Raw genomic sequence first — 20,334 nt, 5'->3', positions numbered from 1 at the left:
TGCGGCAACTGTGTGCAAACTAAAGCAACTAAATATCACACCCTACCTGCGTGAAGTGGATGTGCAAAAGGGCTGGGACTGAGATCAGCTGATCTGGTAGGCTGAGATTCTAGCTAAGCTTGACTTTGTGACCTGCAACCTGAAATTCTGCAGAATGCTGCAAGTTGCTGTACTTAAAAAAACAAAAAACAGTTAGTATTATGACCCACTCACTGACGCACATGAACACACACAGTCTGTAGTGATACATGATGCTCTTTTGATGTTTGTGCTTCCCTTCAGCTCAGCAGAACAGAAGGAGAAATGGCTCGCCCTCCTTAAGAGGTACATTTCATTCATGTGTCAACAAAGTATCGTATTTACTGTGTGTGTTAGAGAAAGAGTTATTCTTACAGGCACTATTTCCTTTCCAGTCGTATAAAAGAAGAAAAAGAGATCGAAGAACCGAAAACCATCCCTGTGAGGGTGTACGGGAAAGGAATCAATACATTTGCTCTTGTAAGTTTTAAACTGTAGGGCCCACAGCTGATTTATTTGTGTATACTAGTACAACTGTAGGCTGTTGTTACAACTCGCAGTGCAGTGTGATGCTCTGTTCGTCCACCTCATCAGCATCTCCTGTGTTTCTGTGCTGCTTTTCCTGTAATTAGACCAAAACGATCCCAGTCAGCAACTCAGATTCAACCAACGAGGTGATCCGCCTGGCCCTGCAGCAGTTTGGCATCATCGTGAGTAATAATCCAAAAACACTTTATTCATAAAGTCAATCCAGCGTTTAGCCATGTGCTTGTTTGTAGTTGAGTATGAGCGGTGTTCTTTTACCTTAATAAACAGCACCGCACCTCTGATTATTATTAAGTTGTCATGTTTCAATTCAAATGTCCAGTGTGTGGCTCTTTACTTATTTTATCATACTCACTTTGGCCATCTGATGAAAGAAACAGTGCCCGACCTTGCAAAAAGCCAGTGAAGCTCAGTACAGTGTTTTCTTACTTACCCCACGGTTGTGTGAACACAAACAGCATGTGAAAAGTCAAAAAGAATACACATCTCTGCTCTGCCTGCTGTGGTTTTCTCTCAAGACTCCTTTGTGTATTTTGTTTTCCTGACTCCTTGACTCTTCATCTTTCTTTTTCTTTTCTATTTTTAGGGAAATGTCAAAGACTTCCAGCTTTGGGTCCTCTCCAAAAGGGACAACGCCCCTTATCCTCTAATTGGTAGGTGAGCTTGGTGCACACTAGTTGAACAGACTGTCAGTTGTTTTTCTGTATTTAGTTTGTTTCCTGAACCAGCTGTGTGATTCTTCATGTGCATGACACAGGGGTGAGATGGGGGTTTTTAGGCACACTAGTACCTTTCATCCCTGGAGACAAGTGTGATGTAGCTCCAGAGAGAGTGTGTGCTCACTCATAATGTGATCTTGTTTTATAGCAACAACACTGAGCCTTCAGGGAGCACTATTGTCTCTTCTTCTCTCTCTCTTAGGTCATGAGTTCCCCTTCAGCATCCACATGAGTCATGTGAGATACTCTCAGGGAGGAGGCAGGGATGCTGCTGCTCCACCTGCAGACAGACTGAAGGCGGAGCAGCTGCAGGTGTACAAGCAGTTTCAGTTCATCCTCAAGCCTCGACCTGTTGAGCCGCCACAACAGCACGCAGGTAAAATCATCCATTCTGTGTCAAAGAAATTCAAAATAAAAATTAGAGAATTACAATTTCATGCTTTCTGGCCTGCTGTCATCTCTTCAGATTTCTCTGGGAAGCCATTTAAAAGGAGGCGCTCGCTCATCGCCTGGGCCTTCTGGCGAGGCTCCTCCTCGAACCTGAATGAGCTGTCCCTCAGCACTGCGCGAGGCTGTTTGTTTGGCCAGCCACTCAGCTCCGTTTGTGCAGGGGACACTCTGCCAAAGCCAGTCATGGTGAGCGTGTGCACTGAGTGACAGAAAGCACACATTTCATTTGGTTCATGGACGTTTTTATTAACATCTTACAGATCAGCATGAATGTAAATATAAACCTGAAATCTTGTTGTCCTGCTGCAAGATGAAGCTTTTCCCCAGTCTAAGGTCCAGAGTGCTCTGGTTTTCTGAAGCAAGTTATCATCAAGAATGTCTCTGTGCATTGCTGCATTCATCTTTTCCTCGACCCTACTGCTATAAACATTCCCACAGCATGTTACTGAAACCACCGTGCTTCACTTTAGAGATGGTATTGGCCTGGTGATGGGCAGTGCCTGGTTTCCTCCAGACATGACACTTGGCATTCAGGTTAAAGAGTTCATCAGACCAGAAAACTTTGTTTCTCATAGTTTGAGAGTCCTTCAGGTGCCTTTTGGCAAACTCCAGTTCGGCTGTCACGTGCTTCCATCTCGCCAATCTACCCTGATGGATGCAAAGGTGGTTGTTCTCCTGGACGGGTCTCCTCTCTCCACAGAGCTGGAGCTTTGTCATAGTTACCATCGAGTTCTTGGTCACCTGCCTGACTAAGGCTTTTCTACCCTTATCTCTCAGAGTGGCCAGATCTAAGAAGAGTCTTCCTGGTTCTAAACTTCTTCCATTTATGGAGGATGGAGGCCTCTGTGCTTATTGGGAACTTCCCCAGATCTGTGGCTTGATTCTGTCTCAGAGGTCTAAAGACAATTGGACTTGGTTGGTGCAATAAAGTTTGTTTTTTTCCTTAGACAGAGCTTACTTTTAAGCATTGGCTGCATATTTTCACTGGCTTTGAGTTTGGGCCTTTTCCTCATCTTGGCAAAGTAGCTATACAGCTCAATAACTCAATAACCTCAAATTTTAAAAAAAGAAAATTTAAAAAGTGTCCTAAAAAAATTATGGTTTTGCTCAGATAAATAGTTTGATTCTCACATCCTGTGAGTTTATTTGCTTTGTGTCAAAGAAATGAGCTTCACTAGCTCATCAACTCGTATTGAACTCCTTTTATGAAGTTCTGCACGTTCCTTCAGAGTGAATAGAAATGAACACCAGCATATTGATAGCTGGGGCAAACAATGGACTTATACCCTACACTCAGTACAGAACCAGGGCCTGACTTGTTTGTCCCACAACAACCAGGCTGGCTGGATTATGCACTTGAATTCGGAAGGGAGAAATAACATCTGACTGCAATCTGCAGTTTACTGACATCTAGTGGTGAGATTTTACACACTGTACCTTTAAAGAAATAACAAGGATGCCCTCTCTAATTTTTTTCTCTTCTCTCTCACAGGACATGTTGACATTTCTGTACCACGAGGGTTCGTGGACGCGTGGGATTTTCCGTCGGCCGGCAGGCGCCCGAGCTGTCAGGGAGCTGCGGGATGCTCTGGATGCTGGAGAATCTCAGCTTCCTCTGACGCGAGACCACATCTTCATCATAGCTGGAGTCTTTAAGGTGGGAGATTGGTTTACAGCACCATGGTGTGCTCTTTGTGTACGTGAATCTCTGACGCTTACTGACCCACATCTGTTAAGACAGCATTAATCAGCTTCTTCTGCATCTCTGTAGTGTACGCAGCTGCAGGACAGCCTGTTCATAGCAGAGGAGCATAGTACGCTTAATATAATCTGGACTATAATCTTGTTTAATCTGGAGGGATAACAGAGCCTCTGTGCATGAGTGCTTAAACTCGACAACATCTTCACACAGCAGCGCATTCAGTGTTAATTCGAAATAATTCTGTGTTATTCAGTGTTAATTGTTATTTCCTATTGACACTGAATAATTTCTTGCCAGGTTATTGTCACTTTATGTAAGAGGACTTTTTTACTCCCACTTAAACAGACCAACCAGAACCTACTGGATTCAGGAACAAAAGTTCTTCATACATGCACTCCCATCAATTAATCTGAATGTGTTTTTCACTGTTGTGCTGTTGCACAATTTCAGACTTGGGAATATTTATCTGTTGCAACAACAACATAGCACAGGACTGAATACATTGTCACATGAGCCAACGGGCACACACAAGATTACAATGTGGATTTGTTTCCTAAGGCGCTCAACTCACTAAAGGATGATTAATTTGCAGAATGCCCTAAACCACCTATAGGTTCTTATCTACATCTATACAATTGGTGCTCGTGTAGCCTGCGTCATCTCCACAGCACCTACAAGCTAACAGGCTAGCTTACACAGCTTGACAACAAAGCAGTCGATAGTGATGGTTTCAGTTCAAGTACATTTAGCACAAAAGAAAAACTCTCAACTACAACACAGTAGCTACGTTTCTATTACCCCATCACATCTTCACATCTCAACTGATAGAGACAAGTTTAATTTGAATGTGCAGTTAGATTCATCACAGGCCGGTGTTCTGAAACTTTTCCATGTGTCCCTGTTGCTACACACCTGAATAAAATTAGTAGGTCATTAGAAAGACTATAGAACTGGACTGCATGCTGAAGTGGTAACCCCTAACCCTATTCGAGTAAATGTAAGTTAATATAAGTGTTTGGAAAAATGTACTTCTAACAGTACTTTTACTGCACCATGTTCATTCACTCATGAGCTGCCACCTCAGCGTGCAGCCAGGTTGTATAGAGTCTGCTAATGACCTACTAATTGTATTCAGGTGTTTTTGCAACAAGGACACATGGAAAAGTTGCAGGACACCAGCTCTCGAGGATTTAGGGTGATACAGGTAGATATGTATCCACAAGATCAGATTTTTGATCAGATATTGCAATTTTCTTAAATTGCCCCTTTTTTTATTGATTTTTTTTTAATTATTATTATTTTTTAAAGGGTTTTGAAACTGGTTGCTGTGAGTTTGTTGTGTGGTAAGCTCCTTCTAAGTATATTCAGAGTGCATGGTTTTGGCCCTTGGAGATCCAAGTTTGACACTTCAGATCAGTCCTCTTTTTGATCTAAAATGACCCAATTATTCGGTTGAGAAACAGGTTGTCGTGGATTGGATGTATGAACTGTATGAACTCTTCAGAACTGTAATCAGAATGTATGATTATGTAATGTTATAAAGGCTTGAGCTCGTTAGTGCCAAATCACAACAGTCAATTCAAAAGGCTTTATGTTATAAAGACCCCACAATAATAAAGAGAAAACCCCAACAATCACAGGACCCATATGAGCAAGCAGTTGGCGACAGTGAGAAGGAAGAACTCCATCTTAACAGGAAGAAACTCCGGCACAACCAGGCTCAGAGAGGAGCAAAACATAATGAACCAACAATGTTGTATATTCCTTTCTGAAAAGGGTTTCTTATGTGGAACTAAAAATGGTTCCTTTCACGATTGATATATTCTTTCTTCTTTTACTGTTGCTGCATGCTTGTCTTCAGGATTTCCTGCGCAGCATCCCGGGCAGCTTGTTGAGCTGTGAGCTCCATGAAGACTGGATGGAGGTGCTGGAAGAAGAGGAGGAGGAGGAGCAGGTGCAAGATGTACAGAGGTACCATACAACACGCTCTGTACTGCTTGAACATTAATCGCAGGAGCTAAAACACATTTTACACAATCGCTGTTTTGTCTCCCTGAAGGATGATTTGCCGGCTGCCCAAAGAGAACGCACTCCTGCTACGCTACCTGCTGGCTGTTCTTCACGGTATCCAAGGCAACGCCCAGGAGAACCAAATGACTACTTTTAATCTGTCAGTGTGCATTGCTCCCAGCATGCTCTGGCCACCTGGAGTGCCGTGTAGCCCTGAGGTGGAGGGAGAAGGAACCAAGAAGGTGAGTGTGGAAGATCAACAGCATCACATCAGAATTTTTGTTAGCAAAGTTTTGTTAAATGAATGCAATTGTGCCATACTGAGTCCCTCTTCAAGGGCCTGTTCAAAAAATATTTCTCTAAGGTGAAATATCAATTTAACAGCTTTGCAAATTGACCCAAACCTCAGACAGAGTTTGTCACTCCTATGATGACTTTGACTCGTAGGATCAGTGCAACATAATTAAATACATCAGTCTGAGCAGCTTCACAGTTCACTCACAAGGAAAACATTATTTTTACCTGCAGACAACAAAAACAGTGACAAAGAGCAGAGAAGTTGCCACTTCAGGCTGAGATCTGCTGGTCTGGGGGGAAAAATCTTCCTAATGGAGACTAGGATAAATGAACCCACGTTCAAGTCTATAGTATGTTAGTTACAGAACGTATTAAGCTGATTAAACAGTCAACTGAAAGTTGTTTTTGTGTTAGTCAGAGCAGCATAACACTAAACACCTTCAAGGTTTTCTTACTGGAATGTCTGCTTCATAGAGGCTGAAAGCTCTCATTTTCAACCAGTTTGACTTCTTGTTTGTGGGACGGGAACAGAGCAAAGTCTGAGAAATGTTCCACATAGTATGAAGTTTTGTAACATCAAGTAGCTGCTCAGATAATTGGCTTACTGTAAATGCTTAAAGTGCTTTCACGCAGCCTTGAAAACTGGCATTCCGACCTATGTTACTACACTGGCTTAGTATCCACTTTTCTCTGCCTGTAGGTTTGTGAGTTGGTGAAGTTCATGATTGAACACTGTCAGGAGATTCTCAGAGAGGATCCCTCCTCCCTGTTCAGAGGGCCTCCACAGAGACTCAACAGTGAGGAGATGGGAACAGGTACCCAAACAAATGAGACAAATGTTTGCTCAAGGCTAAACTTTCACAAGTTGGAGAGCCTTTAATGAACTTTCTGTTATCTTTGTCTAATTCATCTCCCTGAATAATTGTGTTGCCACTGAATGCTTGAATGCTTGTTTAAAAGGTCTACAGTCTTAATTGGTAAGAGTGCTATTATTTGACGGATGAAGTGTGTCTAATAGCATTTGAATTGATACATTTATGCATTGTATACTCGTACAAGTTCTTCATGACATAGACATGGTATAAATATTTAAAGAAGGAGTGCCGAGACCATTTAAGGGAGTGTAAACCAGGTTATTTTGATGTAGCTACAATTTACAGATGTCCACTAAATGAATCAGCTACAGACAATTATCAAGTTACTGCTAAGAGGGGTGTGCTATGTTCAAAAGATTATAACCAATTGTGGCCACAAGATGACAGTATTTCAAAGGATAGATGCAAACATCCTGAGAACAGAGCAGAGTTCTGTTTGAGAAGAAAGGAGATAAACTGCTTTCACTTAGTACTTTTTAATTGAGGTCTATTTTTAGATTTCACTGGACAAGCACTGATTACCTAGCTTGCCCAAAATAAATGCTACTAGATCAGGTAGACCAAAATATTTATTCAAAGAAGAGTTACTTCATTACAAATGAGTTTGCTAATATAAACCTGAAATCTGTGTTTAAGAGCACACCTGTCAGCACACAGTGCTCTTGTGTTGGTTTTCCTGCATGCCATGTGAGTCTACAGGTATTAAAGTCAAAGAAAAGAAACAGACTCTCAGATTCTGAAAAACCCTAAACAATGTATTGTAGCATTATCTATCACTTTTTATCCGGATTCCATTAACAGCTGTATTTTAAAAGCTGTTTCGGTGTGTAATGTTATTTATTTTATGATCAAATACTAAAGATTTTTGTACAAAGTACATGGAAGTGCTTTGTGATGTTGCTAACCTCTGTGTGCACACTGTTGAATAACAACATGAAGATGCTTTTGTGAGAGGCTCACAAAGGTTTTAAGTTGGGCTAGTAACGTTGTATCTTTGTCTTATATTCAGCAAATATTACTCTCCTCCCTCTGTGGCTCTCACGAACTTCTGTTCTGTTTCGAGAAGTTTATTCCAGTTTCACTGAGGAGTGCAAGTACAGATTTGGTAAATTAGGGTGAATTAAGATAAAGGTGAACAAATGTCTTCACAGACAGTCAAAGAGCAAGAACAAAGGACTTTGTGGTTTCTATAAAGGTCTCAGAAAACAAAAACATCACTGCATAGAGTATTTAACAATATTGTTTATGCTTCTTGTTTTCCACCCACCTACATACATCTCTTATAGTGTGTCCTCCTTCTCTTTTCTTCTTCTTATCCAATTATCCATAATTTTCCTGCGGATTATCAGAATCCTGGATTTACCCTCTGACCGATTCATCCTATGACAGTCTCGAGAATGAGTTAGACAACAGCAGTGGTGGCTCACCAGGCCTTTGCAACAGAAGGTGCCTCCAGCCTAAACCCCTACAAGGCAGCTTGGACTCCATCCTCACATTCAGTGATTATGACCAGGATACTGCACCAGAACCAGGTCTCAATCCACTGGGAAGACACAGAAGACAGGAACTAGACCTCTCCAGCCCCAGGCAGGATGCACCAACTGTGGACACCTCTTCCACCCTGGAGTCGCTGTCCCTAGAGGGTCGGAACATGCCGCGGCGGCGTTCAGAGCCAGCTATAGCATATGTGGCCAAGTTTCGGCCATGCGCATCAGCCAGCACAGATGGTGTCACTGGTGAGGATGAAGACGGTGAGGAAGAGCTTTCCAAGGAGCCTAGCAACCACACAGTCACCAGAATGCACTCCAGAGTTCAAAATAGGAGGTATGGAGGTGAGTCTGTGTTGGAAGCCAGCTCCTCCAGCCTCTCATCCACCCCCACCTCCCCTGCACCAACCCGCTCCTCCCCTGATTCTCTAGACTCCCTAAGTGGTGACCAGACCTGGGCAACCAGAAGGGGCCTTTACCCAAAAAAGACGTATCTGCCATCCAACTCCTCCTCTGGATCTCTTTCCACCTCTGTCACTTCTACACCCCTCACCATCAGCTCTGTACTGGCCTCCAGTGAACATGCAGAGCAGGAGATTTGCCCCAAAAATTCCCCACCCAAAGAACCCGTCAGCTGGGGGACATTAATGGGCTGTAGGGGTCTCCACCCAAATTCATGGCTGAAGAAAGACCGGAGACTTTCACTCACCCAACAAGACAACTTGGAGAAGCAAGAAGAGGACAAGACTGCAGTAAGTAAAACAGTGGTATGTGATGTTTTTATGTAAAACAGCAGTTTGGGGGTAAAATCATTCAAATCCACATTTTCATCCCATATTATATTCAAAACACAACATTTAAATGCAGTCCCATTTAAATGTTGTGTTCAATCATATGCCTTTGGTTTGAATTGCTTTTGGTCAGTGACATTTGACCTTTTCCAGTGGATTACAGTTCCTTATCCTCTTCCAGTAGTTGACCAGGGAACACAAAGGTTCCCTGGTCAACTACTGGACCAAGTCACACACCCTTCCTTTCCTACCAGAATTTCAAAATTAATTTATGCAATCAAAAAATGTGAAGAATCAATCCGTGTGATTTAATGTCCTAAAAATCTTTCTGGACATTAAACATAGTTTAACATAAGTGTTGTTGTTTTTTTTTTTTTAACATAGTTTGTTGACGAGGTAGTGAATGAAGTTCCGGCTGTACTTTGTCCCTTTAAATGTATCCAGGCAAATCATTAAGATCTCGCTCTCTCATTTGAAATGTGGCCTCTAATTAGGAATGTTTCTTGAGGGGAAAAAGATCTAAAAACATCTACGCCCACTGTTTAACTGCGACCCCAGAAGGTATTGTGTAATGCACTGCAGCAACACACCACCAGAGGGCAGTATCAACTAGCCAAGCATTCAGATGCTGTTAGTGAGCTGTGAAACATGGCAATAGCAAGTATTTTGACTTTAGTTCTGCTGTGTGGACTGCTTGCCTGTACAAAGTTGTGATTAAAGAAGGTAACACTTTAAAAAAAAAAAAGGATCCTCATTTCAAGTTTCATGTCTTTATCCTGTCTTCCTTCTCTCACCCCAACCGGTCACAGCAGATGGCCCCGCCCCTCCCTGAGCCTGGTTCTGCCGGAGGTTTCTTCCTGTTAAAAGGGAGTTTTTCCTTCCCACTGTCGCCAAAGTGCTTGCTAATAGGGGGTCATATGATTGTTGGGTTTTTCTCTGTTGCATTATTATAGGGTTTACCTTACAATACAAAGCACCTTGAGCCAACTGTTGTTGTGATTTGGTGCTGTATAAATAAAATATAATTGAATGGAATTGAAATTTCAATCCAGAGAACCAAAGCCAAGTATATGCTTACCATTAGCAGCACTAGCAGTTTAGTTATTTGTTCTGACAACCCTACAGCAGGAGTGTCAAACAATTAGGCACTTTTCCATTGAGGAGGACAAAAGGTTTGAAACTTGTCCAGGCCTTAAAGCTCACGTGTGTTCTCCCTAATAAATGCATAAAAATAAGGATTTTATGAAAACACTGAATACAAAATTGCTTTCTTGAAAATGTAGAGTTCCGTACTGAATGTTATATAAAATAAACTATATGCAAAGTGTCTTTGAATTGCAGAGATGCAGAAATGTCTGCATGTAGCACAGAGCCATGGCACAGCACAAGCAAGCACAAGCAGAAATTTTGGACTTATAATTTATGACAAAGTCATTAAGCAATAAACAATTAAATGACAGAAAAGTTTTTCACCTTCTACTATAGAAACGTCTGTCTTGTTTTGTTTTTTTATGACTACGGTTAAAAAATAACAAGACAAAAAAAACTGGACAGTCTGGGCGATCAGCTAAGAGAACCTTTTCTGTAATTTTACACATTTAATTCTTACAATTTAAGTCCAAATAGTTATGCTGACAGGTCGTCCTTTCTGACAGCAGCTTTCTCTTTATTATGCAGAAAAACAGTTAAATATGTGACTTCTTTACACTGACAGAAAGCAGCGTTTCAGTTGTCCGGCCCAATTAAGATCAAAGCGGGCTGTATGTGGCCCACCATGTAAACGTCTCACACCCCTGACCTACAGCCAACCATTCACTTTGTCCAAAACTTTTTTGGGGGAGCTGTTTTGTGTGACAGGTGGCAGCTTAATACAAAAATGAAGTGCTGTGTTACACTGGTGACATGAATGAGACAAACTAGTGTTTCTGGTGCCAGATAGCTGGAACATTTATTTGGATAACACCTCACCTAGACTTTATCCTCTGAACTTTATCCGAACACCACTGACAGCCCAGCCACTGACTTTTGAATTGTGGTTAAAGGCTATAAAACTCCACACAGCTTGATGTTCCTGTGACTAAAGTTTAACGTGCACCCTTCAAACCTGAGACCGCTGAAGCGGTTTGCTCATGAGGATTGGGCCAAAATACCTGTGGAGAGGTGCAGAAGCCTCATTGAGAAATCACTTGACTGAAGTTATTTTTATTTTTATGAAGCTTTTTTTTTTTTTTTTTTTTTTTACTAATTCATTAGTTAATTTTCAGTAAACCAATATGAATTATTACTCTGGATGAATAGATACTGCTTGTGTCCTTTTCAAGTTATTGCAGTGACTGTTGTGGGTTTTTCTTTCTATAATGGAAAAGTACCAACAGTTTTGTCCACGTCAAGGTTTGCCATAATAGTTGTATTGCATTATTACGAGTATTGATAATAATATTAGAAACTTTTTGGACTGTTTGACTCAGACGTAAAGCTGACCAAGTAACAGATGGAAGTAATATTCCCTCAGAAACTTGCCTGAGCCAGCTCCCCTTACTATATAAAGACTGTAAGATGGAGTTAGAAGAGCCTGAATGATGAATAGATGAACCTTAGAGGTTAGATTCTCTGGACTACATTAGTTCTCAAAGCTCAAGAACTAAAACTTCCCGACAGTTGTTTATGTGATCTGCCTTTGTCTCCACCCAGGGAGGGCCTTCTGATAAGTCGCTCACACCTGGGAAACCAGAAAAAGGAAAAGCAGGTGAGAAAGGAGCTGCAAACCTGATCTCAGGCAGCCAAACCAAACTCAGAACATCCTGTAGACCTCCCAAAGATGCAGGTGGAGCAGGAGGGAGCCATGTGAAGGGAAAAGCAGGGCTCCTCAAGCAGGACTCCTCCAGTCCCCCTTCACACTATCAGTCTACAGGAAACCTCCAGTTCCCTAAATCTGCCTGGCTCCATTCCCCAGAGGCCCCGATAACTTTAAGGCAGAAAAATCCCAGGAGTGATACCAGCGCCCAGAAGTGTGCTGTGCAAAGTGATGTGACTGAACTGAAGCAGCCATCGCCGTCTGTGTTTTACAAGCACGGGGGGCCATCACTGTCCCTATTCAAGCGACCCAAGTCTCAATCCACAGAGCAGGACCACAACGCCCGGCTATATCAGCGCCGCGGGTCCGAACCGGGACGTCAAGTTGTGGACCGAGCCACCACCTTCACCCGGGCAAGGTTGCCCAGTGACCCGGGGTTGAAAGTGTCCGGGGTGGATTCACAAGGAGGCACATCAGAGGCCCGTTACTGCCTCTCCCCCTGTGCCACCAAAGCAGTGCGGGACTACTTCTCCTCTCACCCCCAAAGCAATCCCCAGAGCAGCCACCAGGTGGCGCTTGCCCTGGTGGAGAGCCACAGGGAGTGGGTGAAGAGATGCAGCGATCCCACAGCAGAGCCAGACTTTGACCAGCTCCTGTTTGCTGAGGAATCCTACGTTTGAAGAGTTGGTGAAAACAAACTGAAGTACAGCATCGCTCCGACAAGTGGAACAAACAGAGCATCTCAGTTTCAGCACGGTGGTCGTATTCATAACCTTAAAATGAACTCCGTCATCAGACACTAAGGCTTTGGTGTCACTGGGAGCATTTTGCTATCTGGAGCACCACATGAAATGTAATCTGTTGGCTAAGGTGGACATGGAGCAGAAAGTAAAAGTGTGTTTGAGTTTTTGCTTAGTGCTTAATGCCATTAAAGTAAAGTGAATCTCCCCCTAACCCTAACCCTTTGCTTAAATGTCCTAAAGGCTGGATTTACACATGCAAAAAGTGTTCTAATGTATGACCAATAAGCTCAAATAACATTAATTCTAATCAAAGCAGATCAACTATTTTGGTGTAAAATGTCTTGATTTTTTTATTTTTTCCAATGTACATCAGGCCAAAGTTAAAACCTGCCAATCTAAACACACCTGGCATTGCCTTCTTCATAATGAACAAAGACTCACTCAGAGAAATGCCTTCTGGTTAACTGCAGCTCAGAAAAACTGTTGTTTTAGTTCAAGTCCCACCCAAGCAGCCTAAACAGATTATGGGCAACATGCAGTATTTGATATCACACGTTACTTCAACCACAGTTTTGCAGAAAGCAGGTGGTACAATCATAATTTATTGAAATTAATAGTCACATTATAAATAGTGTAAATGCAGCCTGGGTACACACTGTGACTTTGCCTCTACGTTTTAATAGTCTGGTTCTGAACTACAGCTCAGTCTGTGTGTTGATCGGTAGTTTGGCTTCAGCTCAGTTGTTTACAATACTCGGAAGTATCGTAAATGTGTAGGTAGACTAGTTTGTGACATGTTGTTGGAAAGGTATAAAAGCATGACATCATTCAGTATATTTAAACAAACCGTACGTGTATATCCTGTATATGTGAAGAAGGCTCCCCAAAAATCAAGCGTTGCTCGGGATCATGTCGACTGTTAGCAGCTTAACTATTTTCCAGCGTTAATGCTTTTTAGTGAACAGATTTAGTGTTTGGATAAATATTAACATGGAGACGTTTGTGATTACAGTCAGCTGAGCAGTTCATGTCAAATGCTTCTTGGCATTAACACTCACATCAGCCTGCTGTGATACTGACGACTGCAGCAGCAACATTTATAGCTTCTTGTTTTGTTTTTGTTGCCAACAATGCTGTTCACATAAGCCTGTACTGATTGAAATTAATCATGTTTTATGAGCTTTACATCTTATGCAGCTTAAAACACCGAAATAGGCCACAGGACTGTTGCTTCCTAATATTGTCTACTGCCTCCTTGTTATATATGTACATGTATTTATACGCTGTCACTATACTTTTGCATATGCAAATAAAATGAGCTGAAATTAAATGTGTGCTTACTGCTTTAATTTGGGGAGATTTCATGGGAAGGGATCCCTTTGTCCTTTTTTCTTTGTACAAACAGCATATTTAACGTGACATTAAAGAACCAACAGATCAGCACGCTGTTAGAAAGAGGAAGTTTTATTTTTCTTTCATTCTTTAACGCAGATGGTTGTGTGTACACAAACAAGATGAAATTAAGGTTACATGAAGGATCTGATCAAAAATAACAAACATTTTTCAGGGGACAGCAGAAGAAATCTGTAAGGTGTTGAACTTCTTGTTGTTCAATACGTGAACACTTCAGTCAGGCGTACCACCTTTTCCTTTAGCCTTGTTGAGTCAACATGGAAGTCCAAAAATACCAAAATCAAAAAAAAAAAAAAAAAAGAATTCCAGTAAATGGAACAAAACTATTAAAATGTGTTTAGAAAAACTGACAAAATAATGTTCAACTTTCTTCAGCATTAATATTTGCTTTCATATATACATCTTTTTTTAAATACCTGACACTTTGAACTGAAATCAGTCAAAGTGCAATATGGGAGGTTTATGATTCTACATGATTTTACATACCAAGTCACATTTTCTTTTGGCAGTTTGGGTCCTCCGCAGACATGACTAACTGTTCATGTGAGAGGAAGTGTGTACATTTCCAGAAGGTCCAGCTCTGTGCTGAGATATAAACGTGAGCTCACATTGTAAATTTAGTCACAATTAGGAAATTAGGCAGGAAGAAAAGGTACAACAAGTAAGTAACGTTTCCCCCCCCCGGCAGTGATTAAAATAAACAGAACAGACAGCAGTTTATATCTCATAAATATTTTGATTCCACACTAAGGCCTGCAGGTTTCTCCTGTAAGCCGAGCATTACAGCCTTGTTAGTCTAAAAATCTTGCGTACTGCAGGTTTACATTCTATAAAAAAATTAATTTGAAAGTCAAAGTTGCATATTTGAACTTCCCGGTTTTTGAGAGCTCACTTTAGTAAGCTATGACTTTATTATTAAAAGAAAGTGGGAAAAGAGTTCTATGGCAGCCCACAGCAGTACTGACAGATTCCACCTACCATCGTCTCTGTGTGCATGTGTTGTACCCTCACTTTCTACACTCATGTTCTCAGCCACATGTTTCCTGTTAAGATAATCCATCTTTGGTCTGTCGGATGTCGGCTACACTCTCTGGAACCCTGGCTACCATTCCCTCCAGAGACTTCGTCAAGCAGATCTGGCAACCCAGACGAGATCTGCAATGGGGAGATGAGAAGCATGTTAAATTCAAGTCTGATGAAGGATGCTTCTCATTTTTAGCCAGCCATGAATGTGCCATTTGCTTTGACTCTAAAAGCTGCTTTAACAACAGTGTCCAGCATTGTTTGCAAATAAAGCTGATATCCTAAGTGAAAGAAGGCTCTCATGTTTATTCCTTTGTCTCTCAATGATTAACTGATCAGCCCTGACAAATCTTATTATGCCACCAGAACTAATTCTTCTGCATCAGCCAGGCTGTAGGACTACTGTGATAAAAGCTTCAGCCTCTAATCGTTTATCCATGTGTTAATTATCCTTCAATTAACACAAAAAGACAAAGAATGAATCACACAAAAGCTGACATAGCCAAGATCCACATTCTCCAAACACTATTTAAAACATGGCCTTGCAGTTATATAAGCAGAGTGTCGATAAACTATCACATCAATTAAAATCAGTGTAATGACAATTTAGCACAGTGGCCTTGTGAGTGTTCACGTGTGCTTCCTTACGTGTCAGTCAGGCCGTAGGCTAAGTCTAGCATGTCCATTTCCTCGTCAGTGATGGGCCCCAGCTTCTTATACATCTCCTCATCAAAGATCAGATGGCATGTGGAGCACGCCAGCGTTCCCTCGCACGCTCCTACAACACACACACACCTTTAGAACTCCACACGATGGATGAGAAGTAGCTCAGGCACATACATGCAGCTCTCTGATAGGTCCAGGCCTGTGAAACTCGCTCTGTGCGTACCAAAACCATCAAAGTCGAGGTCTTCGTTGATGACAACGTCTAGCAGAGAATCTCCAGGCGATCCTTTCACTGTGATCTTCTCCCCATCTCGGTTAATGAAGTTGACAGTCACCTTGTTGTCCGATCTGAGACACACAAAAAACATGACCTTAGTTTGATTGACAGGAACACTGGAACCCAACTGTTGGACTGATAAACTTACAGGTTTTATGTATGACATAATTACTAAGTTTGGACCCTTATGTTATCCAGTTTTCCCTATATAGCACTGCACAGTCCAACTGCCAGACGTCACTGCCCTCTGGTGGCCACTACTGATAGTTACATTCATGTCAAAAGATGCCTCGGTGCCCTAAAGAGAACATCTACTGTTCCTTATTTTCTGTCATATACTGTTACTGTGGTGGAGACTCATATTATGACCAACAGCTGCAGATAATGAGATCCCTAAAATTTCATCTCATGTACACTGCATCATACAAGCTCCGCCCACCTGCATCCTAAAGAATAAGAGTAAAGAAACACACACACACACACAAAGAGATCATGAACTTGTTTAACCATCCATCCTTTTCTGCTTGCTTATCATTTTCAGGGTTGCGGGGGCTATCCCATGATATCCAATATTTAACTACATTTACAGCATAAGGCCACAATGAAGGAACAACAGGGACCTAAAAATAACACGTACAAATGAATTTTCCTGTCTATCACTAAGAGAAAACTACAGCACAAACTTTGCCAAGTGCCAAGTTTTAGTCTAAAAACTGATACCGATGCCAACACAGAGTTATAATTTCATATAATGAGTAAGTACTCCTCATTTACATTATACTGGTCCATAGTGAAGCTCATTAAGTCATCCTGAAATAAGCTTGTCTAGCTCTCTTTAACCACCTTTCTTCTGCATGGTGGGTGTAAATGATCTTTAAATTTGGTAAATATTTTTTACGTTTGTTTGAAAGGTACTTCGGTTTTATTTTGAAATCCATGCTTTTATTTTGAAACAGGAAACTTGCGCAAAACCGTTAAAGGGCTGTTAGTAACGTTTCTTTTAGGATATGGTAAATAGTGTGCCTTAAAGTGAAAAATATGTACGTTTCCTTTGCCAATTAGTACCTGGCTGACAGTGGCACAAGGTTTGTTAATGTTTCCTTTAACGGAATAAGTTACGTGCAATCAGAATGTCATTTAATAGAGTTTATGTTGTTAACCTTGACCTTGACCTTTATGTGTAGTTGTAAGTTAGTGAGGTGATATAATGAATTGAGTGATGTAAATTTGATGTATATGCTATATGTGAGCAGGAGAAATTTGTTTCCTTTGATGTTATTAATATTAATGTATTAATATTGCTGGTTTTGTTTTACTCCTAGCTCTTACGGTGTCTTCCCTGAATGTATCAATAAAAACATTTCCAATAAAACCTCTGTGAAGCATCAGTATAAGAGACCATCATTCAGCCAGGGATGCTGCAGTGGGGGGTATATGTGTGCTGTGCACTGAAGACATGTGTGCATGAAATCAGCACTTTTATTCTCTGCTATTTACAATCAATTAAATTTTATTTATATATCACCAAAACACAGCAAGGTTAGATAGTAAAGACCCTGCAGTTGGTGACAGTAGGAAGGAAGAACTCCCTTTTAACAGGAAGAAACCTGCAGAACCAGCCTGAGGGAGGGCGGCCATCTGCTGCGACCAATCTAATTACAGTTCTGTGTAAAAGTCTTAAGCCACCCTCCACGTTTATTTTATTTTGCTTCCAAGGAGCCAGACTCATTTTCACAGCAGTCTTGAGCAGCAGTTCTTCAGATTTTCTGAAGGTCTTTCAAAGTTTGCTTTGGCTGCTCTCTCACTCATTTTCAGTCCAGACCTTGTAGCTGACACAGGACCTGATAGATGGACCTTCATCCATCTACTGTCCAATGAAGCCTCATCACAAATGCTCTCAGTGTAAATGTGGCTGTCACAAAGAAGCCATTCTTAGGGAAGTGACAGGGAGAATAGACTGGGGTATTTCAAGTTCCACAAGAACCTGAGTGAAAAATCAATAATGAACAGGCTTCAATAAATCAGTGCACCCATTTCTCATATTCCTACATTTTTTTAAAATGACAGATAGCTTAATGCTTTTATTTTGTTGCAATTAAATTCCTAACATCATACCAATTTCTTCACTGGTTTTGCCACTTCAGCTTTTACCACAAAATCTTTTAGTTGTTTGTTTTGCAGAGTTTCTCCCTTTGTGCTTCTCTTCGGGAGGTGAAGTGTGGGTTAATTTAGGTTAAGATCTGGTTAAAGTCCTCTCTTAACAAAGGACTTCTCCAGATTAGCTCTCTGTAAACTGGCAAACAATATCTTTTTGTAGACTTCTGCTCATTCTGCAAATTCCATTCAGGCTTTCAGATTTTTACAGGTGATGAGTGCAAATTGCAGTATGACCTCTACATCGCTGTTCTTCAAGCCTTATTGTTGCCTTCCTTGGACAAGCCAATCCATTTAATACATGTAGCTCAGGGCAAGAGGTTTCATTCCTTTTCAGGATGTTCTGTACTGACATAGTGGCTGTGCCCAGTGTGTCTGAAAATCCTCTGATGGACTTTCCTGCTTTGTTCCACAGACGGCGTACCCTTCTCAATTACAAATACAGTCTTCAGAAGTGAAAGACAAAGCCAAAGAGAGTAGATATCCAGGGCTTCTTCCTGATTAAACACTCAATATCTGATGAAACATTAAATGGCCCTGCTGTTTCGATACTTTTGACGATGGATGGATATGGCACAAATATATAAAATGTAATCGATCGCTTTAATTTCTAAAATTTCCCATTTATAAGTCGTTTATGGTCTGAGATTTCAAGGAAAGTGCATGTCAGGTTACAATGTAGTTTCAGAGGGGTTTGGGGAAATGACGTACCTACAACATAGATTTAACGCACAAGTCCCCTTTGTTTAAAAACAAAACCTTGTTCATGCTCTTTCCTGAAAGGCCTGCACTGCACGACCTCTCAGGACAAACACACTCGCACTTGGCATCAATCACGTTAAACTGGTTAGTTAAGGGAGGGTGACGTGAGGACACGAGGACAGTGTCAGTCAGTTTAAGGCAAGCCTGGAGAAAAAAAAAAAACCTTCAACCTGAGCACAAGGTCAACAGTCATGCTGCCCTCCAACAGCGTGGCTGGCACTGGGAAGCCCAGCTGTGGTCAGAGCCTTGTACCTGAGTGGGAAGATGGCTCACTTTCACCTTGTGGACACGTGAGGCTTCAGCCTGCTCCTAAGGACATCAGCTGCACACGTGTGGTGTTCTTAATCACTTTGACTTCAAGCACCACTTTTTCTAGGAACTAAATTAAGACTCATCAACCCAATTACACACTCACATATATTTTACTACACATTTCGCCCCTCAGTGTTTCAACACATATTGGAATATTGGCACATTTAAGTTGCAAATTAGTTCTCCTGAGACCTAAAGGCACGAAGACTTTCCTCTCCTTTGCTTTCTCCCCGCTAGTCCATTTAAACTGACTTAAAGTAAATGACCCACCGCTAGGCTGGAATTTAAGTGTTTCTGCTTTGTCATTTTGAAAAACAACATGAGCCTAGTTTCAAATGTTTTGAAACAGCACGACACAAAACACCCTGCTCTGTGAAAGGGACATTCTTTTCTACATGATTTTGCATGCCAGGAATGCGCTGGAAAGAAGAGCCCCAATAAATTGCACATTTTTTGACTGGAGTTTGGCGTGCGGCTCAATCCATCACCAGGTTAGGCAGTCCTGTTAATAGTATGTGTTTTAGTAAAATAACCTACCTGAGAGGCTGTGTGCCGACGGAAAAACTCCTTTGTTTCGTCGGCCAGGTTACTGCCGACGCCTTCCGGGAATATTCACGTAGACTATTCTGAACCAGCCGTCTTAACGTAGTTACCAAAGCCATTTGAAGCACAAAAATGAAGCTGGAAAACTAACGGGGAGGATTTACGAGCTGCGAATGGCAGACACCTGTCGAGCGCGTAACTTCTCAGCAGAGACCTAAAGATGTTTGACTGAACCGATCGAGAAGGCTAGCGGGGCTAGCTTGTTTTAGCTGCAAAAAGTCACTCTGTCACTGTCATTGCATAACGTGAAACATATGGCAACTGCTTGTTGTCTAAGACCCCAAATCAATCACCTGATAACGCAGTGGAGCACCAATGATACTCCACAACAAAACACAAAGTTGACAGATAACTATCAACACCGCCCAGGGTTATGCAGTCAAATCGCAAACATGACCGCTCTCTGTGTAGTTCCTGACAAACAAAGATCAAACAGGCGCAATACAACTTCCTGCCATGTCGTCAAAATAAATGTTTTAGCTACTAACATATTGTGTCCATCTATGGATTATAATTTGATACCCGCAGTTTAAAGTAAAATAAGACCGTTATCCTAGTGGGTGTTAATAAAAAAAACAAACGTCTCGGCTTCCCTTCATGATTAGAAATGCATTATTTTGCTTTTATTTTGAAAGTCATCGGCGCTAACTTGATTCCGGTAAGAACAAACGTCCCCGTGCCCGCTTACGTGA

The 20,334-nt window shown here is 41.5% G+C and overlaps 2 protein-coding genes across 6 annotated transcripts in view; one reads left to right on the top strand and one right to left on the bottom strand.

The window, feature by feature from the left end:
- The window catches only part of LOC146492005 (rho GTPase-activating protein 20-like), a 31,188-nt gene extending 15,541 nt beyond the window's left edge, over nt 1-15,647 (top strand). For 3 of the 5 annotated variants that reach the window (XM_085152417.1, XM_085152421.1, XM_085152420.1), the window contains 12 exons: nt 283-324; nt 414-498; nt 651-728; nt 1,151-1,217; nt 1,486-1,659; nt 1,750-1,919; nt 3,226-3,390; nt 5,297-5,406; nt 5,495-5,687; nt 6,443-6,557; nt 7,967-8,871; nt 11,587-15,647. In XM_085152417.1, the coding sequence (XP_085008543.1) occupies nt 283-324; nt 414-498; nt 651-728; nt 1,151-1,217; nt 1,486-1,659; nt 1,750-1,919; nt 3,226-3,390; nt 5,297-5,406; nt 5,495-5,687; nt 6,443-6,557; nt 7,967-8,871; nt 11,587-12,369 (2,887 nt within the window). In that variant the 3' untranslated portion in view covers nt 12,370-15,647. The remainder of the gene's footprint in view (nt 1-282; nt 325-413; nt 499-650; nt 729-1,150; nt 1,218-1,485; nt 1,660-1,749; nt 1,920-3,225; nt 3,391-5,296; nt 5,407-5,494; nt 5,688-6,442; nt 6,558-7,966; nt 8,872-11,586) is intronic. The other 2 variants (XM_085152419.1, XM_085152418.1) reach the window with 2 other exon arrangements.
- LOC146492004 (adrenodoxin-like) lies at nt 14,517-20,014 on the bottom strand. Its single transcript, XM_085152438.1, has 4 exons — nt 19,577-20,014; nt 15,758-15,882; nt 15,517-15,646; nt 14,517-15,000 (listed from the first exon to the last, which is right to left on the bottom strand). Exons 1-4 carry the CDS (start codon nt 19,699-19,701, stop codon nt 14,892-14,894), a joined length of 489 nt encoding a protein of 162 aa, XP_085008564.1. The 5' UTR covers nt 19,702-20,014; the 3' UTR covers nt 14,517-14,891.
- Between the last annotated feature and the right edge of the window lie 320 nt (nt 20,015-20,334).

This window comes from Neolamprologus multifasciatus, chromosome 23, assembly GCF_963576455.1.
Source record: "Neolamprologus multifasciatus chromosome 23, fNeoMul1.2, whole genome shotgun sequence".
NCBI classification, from domain to species: domain Eukaryota; kingdom Metazoa; phylum Chordata; class Actinopteri; order Cichliformes; family Cichlidae; genus Neolamprologus; species Neolamprologus multifasciatus.
The sequence above is the reverse complement of the archived record's forward strand: the minus strand, read 5'-3'. Positions and strand labels throughout refer to the sequence as shown.